Source organism: Triticum dicoccoides, chromosome 6B (genome assembly GCF_002162155.2).
Source record: "Triticum dicoccoides isolate Atlit2015 ecotype Zavitan chromosome 6B, WEW_v2.0, whole genome shotgun sequence".
Classification (NCBI taxonomy): Eukaryota; Viridiplantae; Streptophyta; class Magnoliopsida; order Poales; family Poaceae; genus Triticum; species Triticum dicoccoides.
The window spans coordinates 45,980,148-45,992,592 of NC_041391.1; the positions used below are offsets into that span (position 1 = coordinate 45,980,148).

General features: G+C 44.4%; 1 protein-coding gene across 1 annotated transcript; it reads right to left on the reverse strand.

Moving 5' to 3' along the window:
• Positions 1 to 6,162: 6,162 nt before the first annotated feature.
• Positions 6,163 to 9,455, reverse strand: LOC119325819. The gene is made up of 5 exons (XM_037599542.1): positions 9,282 to 9,455; positions 9,051 to 9,172; positions 7,101 to 7,922; positions 6,843 to 6,998; positions 6,163 to 6,746 (listed from the first exon to the last, which is right to left on the reverse strand). Exons 2-5 carry the CDS (start codon positions 9,162 to 9,164, stop codon positions 6,351 to 6,353), a joined length of 1,488 nt encoding a protein of 495 aa, XP_037455439.1. The 5' UTR covers positions 9,165 to 9,172; positions 9,282 to 9,455; the 3' UTR covers positions 6,163 to 6,350.
• Between the last annotated feature and the right edge of the window lie 2,990 nt (positions 9,456 to 12,445).

The window sequence follows — 12,445 nt, forward strand, 5'->3', positions numbered from 1 at the left end:
CCCCCCTCCTTCAGATCGCAGCCCCTCTCCTTATCAATCTCTGTTTTTGGTCGAGAAATCACTTCTGTTCTTGAACTCAGCTTCGAGCCGGCGGCGGAGCCGGCGGGCGGGCGGGCGGCGGCGGGGCTATCAGCTGCGAGTATATTGCCTTTTTTATAAGATATATAATTTGGCAAACTCTCAGGACCTTTTAACAAAAGTGTCGGCCGCCTCTCAAAGCTGAGAGAGCAAAATCAAGCCTTAGTAAAAAAGATTCCCTCTCTCTTACACGACTGCATCTCTCTCTTATTAGGCCGCGTGCACGGCGCCGCCCTGTTGTCTTCCTTGCCTTCAACAACTACCCCGCACCCGGGTTGACACCCTCGTGGCCCCGCCGACCTCCGGTTGCCAATTTTGGACGAACATCCGCAAACTTTTCTTTTACACCTTTTCGTGTTCTTGTCGTCTCGAGCCATGACGATCGCTTCTATTCGTGACGACCCTCCTCTTGTCTCCGGTCACAAGCAACGAAAACCCAACACCTACGTAACTAATTTATGGTAATTGTCTTACGTAAACACGTGTCTTGCCCTCATCAATCTCTCCCCTCCCCCTTGAATTTCAGGGTAGCCCCCCCCCCTCCCACCCCTCCCGCTAATAAAAAATTGCCAACTAATCTCATATGTAAACTTTCGTAACTATTTTATGTAGGTGTGGCAAAGCTCCACAACCAAAGAAACCGTTGAACATTTTTGGAAGAAACCTTTCTCCTGCTCCGATCACATTCGCAGGCTACACATCAAGCTCACTAGGACGGCAAAAGGCCTTAGAAAATGGAGCAAGCAAATTTTCAAAGAAAGAAAATTGGCTGCTGATATTGCATCCGAAGTGATCTTCCAGTTGGACGTCGAACAAGAATCGCGGCCACATTCTGTTGAGGAACTAAAGCTGCGCGTTTTTCTCAAGTCTAGATTACTTGCACTAGCTGCCATTGACAAGATCAAGTGGCGCCAACGATCCAGGTTGATCTGGATCAAAGCCGGGGATGCAAATACAAGATTATTTCACTTGCGAGCAAATGGCCGAAGAAGAAAGAACCACATCCCCTTCTTACATGTGGATAGAAGAGTTGCAACGGAGCACAATGACAAAGCAGGGGTTTTATTTGATCACTTCAACACCCTGATGGGGCAACGCCAAGCAACTGAAAAGTGTTTGAACTGGGACTACATCAATATGCCCACTGCTGATCTGAGCCATCTTGACCAGCCCTTCACTCTCGAGGAATTGCAGACTGCTATATTTGATATTGCCGCTGAGAAGGCACCTGGGCCTGATGGATTTATCGGGACTTTCTTCAAAAAATGTTGGCACACTGTCAAGATTGACCTTCTCAATGCAGTCAACCAGATATCTGCTCTTGATGGCAAGCAATGGAACCTCCTCAACACGGCGTACATCGTGCTTATTCCTAAGAAAGAAAATGCCCTCAAACCACATGACTACAGACCAATCAGTTTAACTCATAGTGTTGCAAAAATACTTGGAAAACTTCTTGCCAGCAGAGTTGGTCCTGAGTTACAAGTTACAACACATCAACTCGGTTACTCAGAGTGCTTTCCTTAGGGGAAGAAGTATTCAAGAAAACTTTCTCTATGTTCAAAACCTGATCCAGAGTCTACACCGTGCAAAGAAACCTTCCTTATTCCTGAAGCTAGACATTGCAAAAGCATTCGATTCGGTTAAGTGGGAATATCTTCTTGATGTTCTGAAACAAGTGGGATTCAGCTAAAGATTCAGAGACCTGATTGCTATCTCGCTCGCCTCTACCTCTTCGCGGATCATCCTAAATGGTGTACCTGGGGCTCCTTTTCTTCACCGCCAAGGTCTGAGACAGGGTGACCCGCTCTCGCCGTTGCTCTTCCTGCTGCCCATTGACCCCCTACAACGAATCCTTGACAAAGCTACTGAGGAACATATTCTTAGTCCAATCAATCATCACAGTGCCTCAGTCAGAGTCAGTCTTTATGCAGACGATGCTGCCCTATTCATGAATCCTGTCCGAGCTGAAGTGGCTGCTCTTCAATCCATCCTTGCAGCCTTTGGCAAGATCTCCGGCCTCTGCACAAATTTCAGAAAATCAGCAGCATACCCAATTGCATGTGAGGACCATGTGATTGAGGAGGTTCTAGCTGAGTTTGAGGGCGAAATCAGCTCCCTCCCGTGCAAGTACCTTGGGATGCCTCTGAGTATTCGCAAGCTTCGGAGGGTGGATTTTCAAGTGCTCATTGATAAAATCGCAGCAAAGCTTGCGGGCTGGAAGGGGAAATTACTTAACAGGATGGGACGGCTGGCTCTCATCAACTCGGTGTTAACCTCCTTGACCACGTACTATCTGACAATTTTTGCTCCAACCAAGTGGGCTGTAAAGAGGATTGACAAGCTCCGAAGAAGTTTTCTTTGGAAAGGAGAAGAAGAGGCCAAAGGAGGCCACTGTGCAGTCAATTGGCAACAAGTATGCTCCCCCAAAAAGCTTGGGGGCCTTGGAATAAAAAACCTAGCTTTCTACAGCAGATCTTTGAGATTAAGGTGGGCTTGGTACTCCTGGAAATACCCCAACAGGCCTTGGGTTGGACTGCAAATTCCATGCACTAGCACTGACATGCAGCTGTTCAACGCCTCCACAACTGTCAAGCTTGGTGACGGTCAAAGTGCTAAATTCTGGAGTAGCTCATGGCTAAATGGTTCTGCACCTAAGGACATCGCCCCAAACCTACATAAGCTTGCAAGGAGGAAAAATGCCTTGGTGGCGGCTGCTCTCCATCGGGGCCGCTGGATGAAAGGAATCGAGCAACTTAGCACCACTGAGGATCTGATCAGTTTCATTGACCTTTGGCACCGGATACAAGGGGTTAACCTCTCGGATCAACCGGATGACATTGAGTGGAAATGGAACGACAACAAATCATACACTACTGCCACTGCTTATGATGCCCAATTCATCGGAACCATTGCGAAGCCTGAGTTGAATGCCCTTTGGAAAGCAAAGGTGGAGGGAAAGATCAAATTCTTTGGTTGGCTTCTGTCTCAAAATAGACTGCCAACTGCTGATCGTCTTCGCGCGAGAGAATGTGAACACAACGACACCTGCTCCCTCTGCGACCAAACGATTGAGACTGCCGCTCATCTGATCTGTGGCTGCCCATTTGCAAAGGAAGTGTGGCAGAAGATCAACACCATGCTGCCTAACATTCAACTTCAAGCAACCTTGCCGTTCACCTCCATCGCAACCTGGTGGAGAAGTTTTGCCTATGGGCAGCAGAAAAAGGCAGCAGCTGCGCTATACTTTGCCTGGAATATTTGGAATGAGCGAAACCGAAGAATATTCCAAAACCTGTCTTCAACTGCTGATATGGTGGCTTGCTTAGCCAGGTCTGACTTAGCATACTTGGACATGGCCAATGTGAGGCCTTAGCTTTGTAAATCTGTTGTATCTCTATCTTTTTTGTCTGCCTTAGGGCTTCAGACTTTTCCCTTGTAAATTCCTGAACTATAATGAAAAGGCAGAGCACCTGCCATTAGCCCTGAAAAAACTAGCAAAGGTGCAACACACGCAAATAAACACCTACAAACGAGAAGCTCATGTACACTAAGAAAATGTACATGAAAAGTGGTCACCGGCCTTCTTTACCGATTCAGATGAAGTCATGAAGACCACGCCATTGTGCCACTCAGATAAGGATGAGTGGAAGAACTCATTCAGATGAGCGACCAAGTCATAGGTCGTGGAGGAATAATTTTGCCTACTTTCTCGACTACCTCCTCGCACACTTATGTCACGCACGGTAAGTCTCTGTCAAATTGCTTCTACGCAACATCTATCCTGGGTCCTAGCTAACTCATGGATACCATATAGTGACATGAAGTTGTCGTTGGCTGCATGGAAAGAAGGAAGAAGAAAGAAGGAAGAAGCGGGAAGAAAGAGACTTTCCATGTGGGATTTAGTTCGTTTGAGGAGTTTTGCCAGGTTCGCGTTTTTTTAACTCCTCAAATTTGACCAGTTAATGTTTGAGTAGAAGTTTGAGGAGTTATATTTTAGGAGTTCGGTCAGAGATGCCCCAACTGGGATATTCCTATGTCCCAGCCATCTCTCTCTCTCTCTCTCTCTCTCTCTCTCTCTCTCTCTCTCTCTCTCTCATTTATGTTATCTTCAAGATTCGTGCAAATACGCATCAAGGTTCATGACTTCTCTTATCTCTTTATCATTGTGGATTTTGTCATTTTTTCTTTCAAATTTGGATTTCAAATTTTGTAGTATGTTTTCGTTGCCACCATGACATGTTTTTCATAACTTTTCACATTCATAAATAGGAACTTTTTTTTCAATTGGGGGCACCGGTAGCACCAAACTAGCTTCGTGCACTGATATCAGCCTTGCCCCAACAGTGTTGGCTGTACTCGTGGTTGTGCACTTTTATATCATTCCACGATAGACGATATGTCTTTCACTAGCATTGAAATTTCTCTTCTCAAAAGTCAAAACAAACATTCTTCCCCCTTTGTAGATAAAGCAAACCACCGTGTCCATACAAAATGTTCAGGTACCGAGAAAAATAAACAATGGTCTGTAAGGGCAACAATACAAACATGTCCTAATAAAAATATATGGAAAACGCCACGAAGAGGACGGCAAATTAATGGCTAGAAGGCAGTGCAAGGCGGCGTCCTGCCGCAATCAGAGCGCACATCATGCCGCCTAACCTATCTCTGGCAGTGCAAGCCGGCGTCCTGCCGCAATCAGAGCGCACATCATGCCGCCTAACCTATCTCTTCCCCGTTGCCTAGAGAACGAATGCCAGTGGTATAAAAAGGCCAGAAGTTTGAAAATAGAGTTAGTGGCCCATCGAAAGAAGACCCATTTGTCTTGCTACACGTCATCCAAAGGGTCCATGTCATCATCACGAACACTAACCAAAAGAGGTGTCTCCTCCTACCGGTATGGTTAGCCTGAGTTTCTAGAAACTTAGCCAAGTCCGAGGCCTCCCACTCAGGCCCGAGGGCCTCATAGACAAAGCTCCAAAGGAAATGGGTAGTGGGCAGACGAAGAAGATGTGAGTCCCAGACTCCGGGACGCCACAAAGAGGGCAAAGCCCATCGCCAAGCCCATGCCTCTTAACCACCTCCATTCCCGATGGGAGGCGGTCACGCAGAAGCTGTCATACGAAAATCTTGATCTTCAATGGAAGGCACGCTTCCCACAAAGGTGTGGTTCACGTATGAGTCAGTGCACGACATAGACTACGATATGCCAAGCCGACAGAGAAGAGCCCCAACGCGGCCAAGTGCGAAGATATGACGTCTAGATAGTCCGGAAGTATCGGCAAGAGGGACGTACGAAGGTCGGGCCAACTACGGTTTCCGCAGGCCCAAATGTTTGTCGGAACAAGAGCTTCCAATTCCCATAGTTGGCGTCCGAGGCAACCAAAATCATCGGGTCCAAGCAAATAGCAAACAGATCCGGGAACCCAACACAAAGTGGATATCGTCCCAGCCATAGATCCAGCCAGAGAGGATCCCATCTCCATTGCCTATGGAGATGGACAGCCTAAGTCAAATGTCATGCCAGCCATGGATCTAACCAGAAGAGGATCCCATCTCTAGTGCCTATGGAGATGGAGAACGCAAGTCGAATCTCATGCTTGATTGACTGCATAGACTTCCATAATTGGGACCTCTTCCTACGCTCACAAGTGAGAAGAGGGTAGCCTTGCAAGTACTTCCCTTTAATAAGTTGCAGCCACAAGCCCCCATCGCCCATGAGAATCCTTCAAACCCATCTTAGAATCAAGGGCGCATTCATGCAATGGGACGCAGGAATACCATATTTGTACTCTTTTGAAGCATTTTCACGATAATCCCTGAAAATAATTTTATCCTCTTACCTTATTCTTCAAATAATTTTTATGCTCTTTTGAAGGGTCTCACGGTATGTTCAAACATGAAAGATTGGCTTGTTTTTTCCTTTTATATACTTTTTAACATAGTATATATTTTTTTGGTCAAGAGTTGTATTCCTTGGCTACTTGCCGCAGCTTGTGCCTCTCTTGGCAATTGGTTGTAGCAGATTAAGCACTAAGCTTGGCTGCCAGTAACAATATAGTTTGAGAAAAAAAACACAGCGCATCTTGCAACTGAATATCTCAACATTGGCCAGCTAATCCTTGCAACCATATCAACATGCCTCACCAGGAAAAATATAAAAAATGTCCATCCAAGATTTAATTAAAACTTTGTTGTACAATAGGGTCACACATAAATAGTATACGATACAAAACATGGCTCATTTAGAACTAAATGTAAATGACACCATGTCATGACTGCGATAATACCCGCTCTAGTCCATTAGCATGGCATTTGCTGCAAGGCTCCAGAACAGTTAAGTGAACTGTAGGTGGAACTTTATTCTCAATGTGTGTTTTGATAGCCAAGAGTGCCCAAGGAATTTCCATGAGAATGCCATCCGTCATGGGAGTACACCAGTTGTCCTCGCCTTGATCATCACACCTACTCCCATATATGGTGTCCAATGTAAGACACTCAAGTGACACCGCGTTCTTGAGAATATAACATGTTAGTTCAACCACGCACTTCGCAGAGTTGAAACCGCTAATCTTGACGCTCTTGAGGTGGCCATGGCGGTGTTCAGGCATGTGCCTCAGTTGTGAATCCGCAAAAATTGATTCATGCACCATACGTCGCTGAGTCACCTGACGATAAAAAGGATAGTATGATTCAGTTGACCGGACCCAGACTGATCGGATGGCTTTGCAGGATGAAGTAAATGAACAGCGTTACCGCCTTACATCTAGTATCAAAGTCTCCAAGGAAGGAGAAGCGTCGAGGAAAGAAACCAGAGAAAAGTAGTCATATGCTCGGGAAACAATTGCTCCTGATCTCACAGTGACGGTCAGGTGCTTAAGGTGGAGGAATTTGGTAGGCAGCATTGGTGCATCAACCACCTGCACAAGAACGATGTCATGTATCAGATACACCAGATATGAGCCTAATTTAACCATATATTCCGCTGTCCTACTACACCCTACATTGTGGAGAATATATACCTCTCTCGATGATTGTATGGCAAGAGTTTCAATATTTGGCATAAGGGATGGCAGCTTGGCACGAGCATCTCGGATAAGGTTTGTTTGTTGCAATTCTAGTTCCTTTATCGGCAATGTTTCCACAAGTGAGAAGTCTAACCAGTTTCCGCAAAGGTATAAGCTGGAGAGATTTGGAGCTTTGCTCTCTATCACTTTCAGTCTCTCGCACGCTAAAACGCTAAGCGCGCTGAGCCGCTGCAGGGCACAAGGTAGCTTCAGGCATTCAATCTGAGGGCAACTAATAAGATCCAGTAGCTCCAAAGTAAGAGAGTTGAAAATAAGGCACTCCAACTCATTCCATGTAATGCTCACACGCCACAGATACAGGCTTTTCAGGCTTCTCAAGGGGCCCAGTTCAACTGTGGGATGGAGGGCACAAAATTGGAGCCTAAGGTACCGAAGCGAGTTTCGAACCCCGTCAGATAAAAGCGAGCATGGGAAGTTGTACTTTCGCTTTGCTTCAGACAGCACGAGGGTGAGTTCTTCAATCCCTGATTTAAGAGCAATCTGAAGCCAACGGTCGAAATAACTAGTGCCGGTGAACCCTCGCGTGCCATAGTAGTCAATGTTGAATGTTTTCAAGCAGCCAGAGTGGTTCCGGAGAATGCGGTCAATCTTGTCGTCAAAATTCTCTCCACGCGCACTTCTCTTTAAGCCAATCGTATCCTTAGTGAAGATGAGATTGGAATGACATCTCCAGGAATGGAAAAAGGTGGGAGATATGCAAGCAGTACGAGCAGCTTCACGCATTGGCAGTAGGGAATGTATGCGAAACAATATGTCCTGCACACACAAGCATTGGATAAAATCAAGATTGAGATTGTGAGGCACATTAGCTCGACTGGAAAAAGAGAAACAGTATAAGCACACAGAGTAACATCGTACCCCAGGTAGCCCTCCACACGGTTGCACAGGGTATGGGTTAATTGATCAAGACCATAAAGGCAAAGAAAAAGTCGAAAAATACAGAGTTCAGTGTATATAAATAAAATAATGTATTCTGGATTCAGGTAGCACAAATTGCACAGAAGGGAAAAAAATCCTATAACATCTAGAGCAGAGTTGTGAAATCTAGTTATGATTTTACGGGCTTTAGATACCACGGTAGCAGAATCAATGCTTTGGAGAGGGTCGCGATCGAAACGGTAGCAGAATCAATGCTTTGGAGAGGGTTGTGATCGAAGCAGGTGGAAAGATGAATCATTTTTTCCAATTTCTTCTAGAATAAATATGCAATCATTGATCGCATGAAGTTTGCGACAGCACAACACTAGCGTCATATATAGTGCTAGTCGTCGCTCCTTCTGTTAATTTCTATAAGCCCTACAAAATCAGAGTTTTGGCCATCATTTTTCAGCTCCGTCTGTTGATAGTTAGAAAATCATAATGGTCAGCAAGTGCTTATGAATACGAACCCAGCCGTATCAATTTTGAAGCACATGACTCACAGTTTACTACTCCGTTTGTTCGGAAATAAGTGACGCTGTTTTAGTTGGAACAACGTCACTTGTCTCCGAAACTGCACCTTATAAGAAAAGAAGAATAATTACTAAAGCACACGAGTTACAGTAGTAGGAGTACTAAATTAGCAGATAGAAGAGTTACAGTTACTAGAACGAATCGTCGAATTTCTCACTCATTCAGTAAGGACCGACCTTTTTGTGTCAACGTTAGGCTGCGACCAGAAATATCTTTCCTCTATTTATAAATCGCTCCCTCCGTCTGGGAAAACTTGTCGCTCAAGCGGACGTATCCATTTTGAGCGACAAGTATTACCGGACGGAGGGAGTATTATGCTTAGGGTGGCCCCGATCGAGAATTAGTCTGATAGAGTGATGGGAGTAGTCCCCATGCCATGACGCATACTCTATTCTTGCAACCATCAGAATTCAACGCATCGGTAGTGGGTACCTCAGGAAGGTCCGGGATTGAGCTCCGCGTTGCTTTGCCGGACTGAGAATCGCCATCGCCGCCGCCTTCTCCACAGGTCGATCCCTTTCTTTTACCCGTTGTTGTTGAGGCCATGAGCCGACCTGCGCTGCGACGGAAGAAAAAAGGGGATCGTTATGGGTGGAAATACAAGAACAAAGCAGAGAAGGCGCCTGATCTGATTCATGAGTAAAGCCGCAGGGTGTCACCCACCTGAATCTCCCCGTTGCCACCTGATTGGAGAGAGTGGCCGCCGAAGGAAACCTTCCTCCCTCGGATCGGATCTGGCCAAGAAACCACCTCCGTTTCCCCCTCCTTCAGACCCCAACTCCTATCCAGCTCTGCTCTGCTCTCCTTGTCTGTCCTCGTTTCTGGCTCCGTTTTGTATTCGAGTTCCAGCCGGCGACGGACGGAGCCGACTGGAGGGCGGGGCTAACAAGTGCGAGTATATGTTTTTTGGGAAAAGCTTACCGGCTGATCGCGCGTGCCCGTCCGCCGGCTCCGTGGCCGTTTGATTGTGTGTTGATCAGATGGCCGACAGCGTCCCCGCGTCCGCCGAAGCCGCGTTTGTTTTTTGCAACTCACATGTTGTTTCAAGACAGTCATTCCTGCAACTGGATAACAGTAGCAGGGTTTCGGGGCTCGTCTGGAAGTTGCGTCTGTTTTCATGCAACTCACCTGTTGTTTCAAGACAATCATTCCTGCAACTGTGTAACAATAGGGGGTTTCGGAGCTTGTCTGGACTAGAGGGCGAGCGGCTGGATTTGGGAGCCGGCGCACGAGCGCGGCGGCGCTAGGCGTTGGGCCACCAGCCCTTATCCACCGCGGTGGCGACGACGACTTGCTCGTGATCGGCGGTGGCCGACGACAACTCAAGCAGGTACGAATTAGAGATCGACGATTTCTGCAACAAAGATCTTGTTTCAGAAAATAAAAATTGATTCGGTGGTGAAGTTTTCTTCAGCAACAAGATCTAGTTTTAGAAAGTTTCTGCAACACAAGTCTTGTTTCAGAAAAAAAAATGGTTTGGCAGCTAAGTTATTTTTCTGCAACATGGGTCTTGCTTCAGAAACATAGCCCCGGTTGAAGAAAGCGTTGGAGGAGCACACGATGTTAGAGCGTACAAGGCCAAGCATTGCAACACGACACATGTTTCAGAAATATAGCTTCAGTTGCAGAAATCGTCAAAGGAGTGTCCAGTGTGGGAGCTCGTTGCCGTCATGCTGGAGTAGAGGGCGCGGCTGTCCTCAAAGCAGGTCCCCTCTGTGAGCTCGATTCGCATCAGATCCAACCATGGTGCATCATAGTGTTGCAGAAACTTTAATTTAATTCCTGCACGCCGGCGGCGGGCTCATTCTGCGGTCCGTTGCGGCGATGCCGCGCAGAGCGCAACTCTGTCGAGGTCGGGGGCAATAGTGTTGTTTCCGCAACATAGTGTTTGTTGCGGAAAATAAAGAGTGGGTATGCGGGGCGCGGACACTAAATCGGACGGTTATCAATTCGGGCATCCAACGACCGTCAAGGCGGCGGATAAAATCAAAACATCGGCCGGCGGACGCGTAGCGTCGCCCATTTTTTTTCTCTTTTCTTTTGTTGAGTTTTTTTTCTTGAGAAACATCCTTTTAATTTAGAATTAGAAATACCCTTAGAAATATCCTTTTTCTTGAGTGCAATTTTTTCCCTCTCTTCAGGGTGATGTGCAGTTTGCGATGGACCGGCCCAAGGTCTGATCCTCCCACACCAAATTTAACTCATAAATTGTTAAAGCATCAATAAAAGCTAGACGATTCCCCTGCTTCACCTTAACTATTTTTGAACAAAAAAAGATCACAATAAACTTTGGTAAAAAGTTCTATCCTGGTTCTTGCTAGATCATTGGACGGACACGATTGCTCCAACAGCTCCTATTCAGCTCACAACCTCGCTCGCGTGAGCTGCTGGCTCGCTCGGGTCGCCTCACCCTCGCTCCTTGGGTTGATCGGTTGACTCTTGACTTATCCAAACAGTTCGCGAAACTGAAAAATGTTCAAGATTTTGGAAAAGTTCACCAATTTGAAGAACTTCATGTAAATTGAAAACTTGTTCACGAATTTATTTATTTATTTGAAAATTTCAATAAGAATACGAGTTACTAAAATATGCAGATTTGAAAAAATCAGGAATTTTTAAATAGGAAAGGTAAAAAAATGATAATAAGTTTAAAATGTTGAGAAAATTAGAAAAAACAGGAATTTTAAAATGACAAATCCTGCAAAAACTGGACAAAACCCAGCCCAAAAACACCATAAACAAAGAAAATCTGAAAACAGAGCAAACCAAGTAAAGGAAAAAAAACACTCAAAACCTTTGGAAGCTTCCTAAAACCGATAGGAAAAGCGAAACGTCCATGGGCTGGCACATTGAAGAGCGCCAACCCCTCCTGTATGAGAGCTATATCTCGCTTATAGTGGGATAGCTTCTATCTCGCTGAAGGTTTTCATGCCCCATACAGTAACGGGCCTTCCCCTTTCTGTGCGCTCACTCGCTAGCTCGCTCGCCTGTGCTCATTTTCTTCAACACATGTCTATATTTCCATGCACATTTGTACATTTTACGTACACATCAGGAACATTTTTTAAAATACACCCACAGATAAGAACATTTTTAAGATACATGATTAAAATTTTAAATAGTTATGTTTCATGACTACTTTTCTTATGCACATTTTTGATTTTTGGTCTAATCAGGTTCATCTTTTAATATAATTTAGAAAAAATTAAATACATGATATAGATTTTTTATACATGAATATTTTTTATAAAATTTATTTTTTCATGTTCAAAAAATATAATACATGTTCTACATTTTTCATATACACCAGAAATATTTTTTCCGCATTTGTTGTTTTTTAAAAGATGATTAATTTTTTTCCAAACTTTTGTGTTTAATGAATAATTTTCATACACATTATAAATTTTCGGTACATGCCAGGTACATTTCAAGGTGACATTTAAATATATGATTAACAATTTTTTGACATATGATCAGTTCTTTTTAAATATGTTTTTATGTCCAATTTTTTAATACACATTCTATATTTTTGGTATACATTAGGAAGATTTTGTTGTGCATGTTTAACATTTTTTAATAGATGGCTAATTGTTTTTCAAATGCTTAATTAACATTTTTTTAATACATGATCAACTTCTTTCCATATATATTGTATTTGTTTGTATACATTTTTCTTGGACATGAGAGACATTTTTTCTATACACATTTCACATTTTACAAATACGAGATTAACATTTTTCAAATGTTTTATGCAGAGCTTTTTAGTAATATATTTATTTTAAATATCTGGAAACATAAATAAAATTGAAAAAAGATAAAAATAATAA

Bases quoted from the DNA above. Each gene is read 5' to 3' on its own strand.
- LOC119325819 (XM_037599542.1), bottom strand. From the start codon at position 9,164: ATGGCCTCAACAACAACGGGTAAAAGAAAGGGATCGACCTGTGGAGAA. The intron at 7,923-9,050 runs GTACCCACTACC...TTGTGTGTGCAG, and splicing joins CAATCCCGGACCTTCCTGAG to GACATATTGTTTCGCATACA. The intron at 6,747-6,842 runs GTAAGGCGGTAA...TTTTATCGTCAG, and splicing joins TGGAGACTTTGATACTAGAT to GTGACTCAGCGACGTATGGT.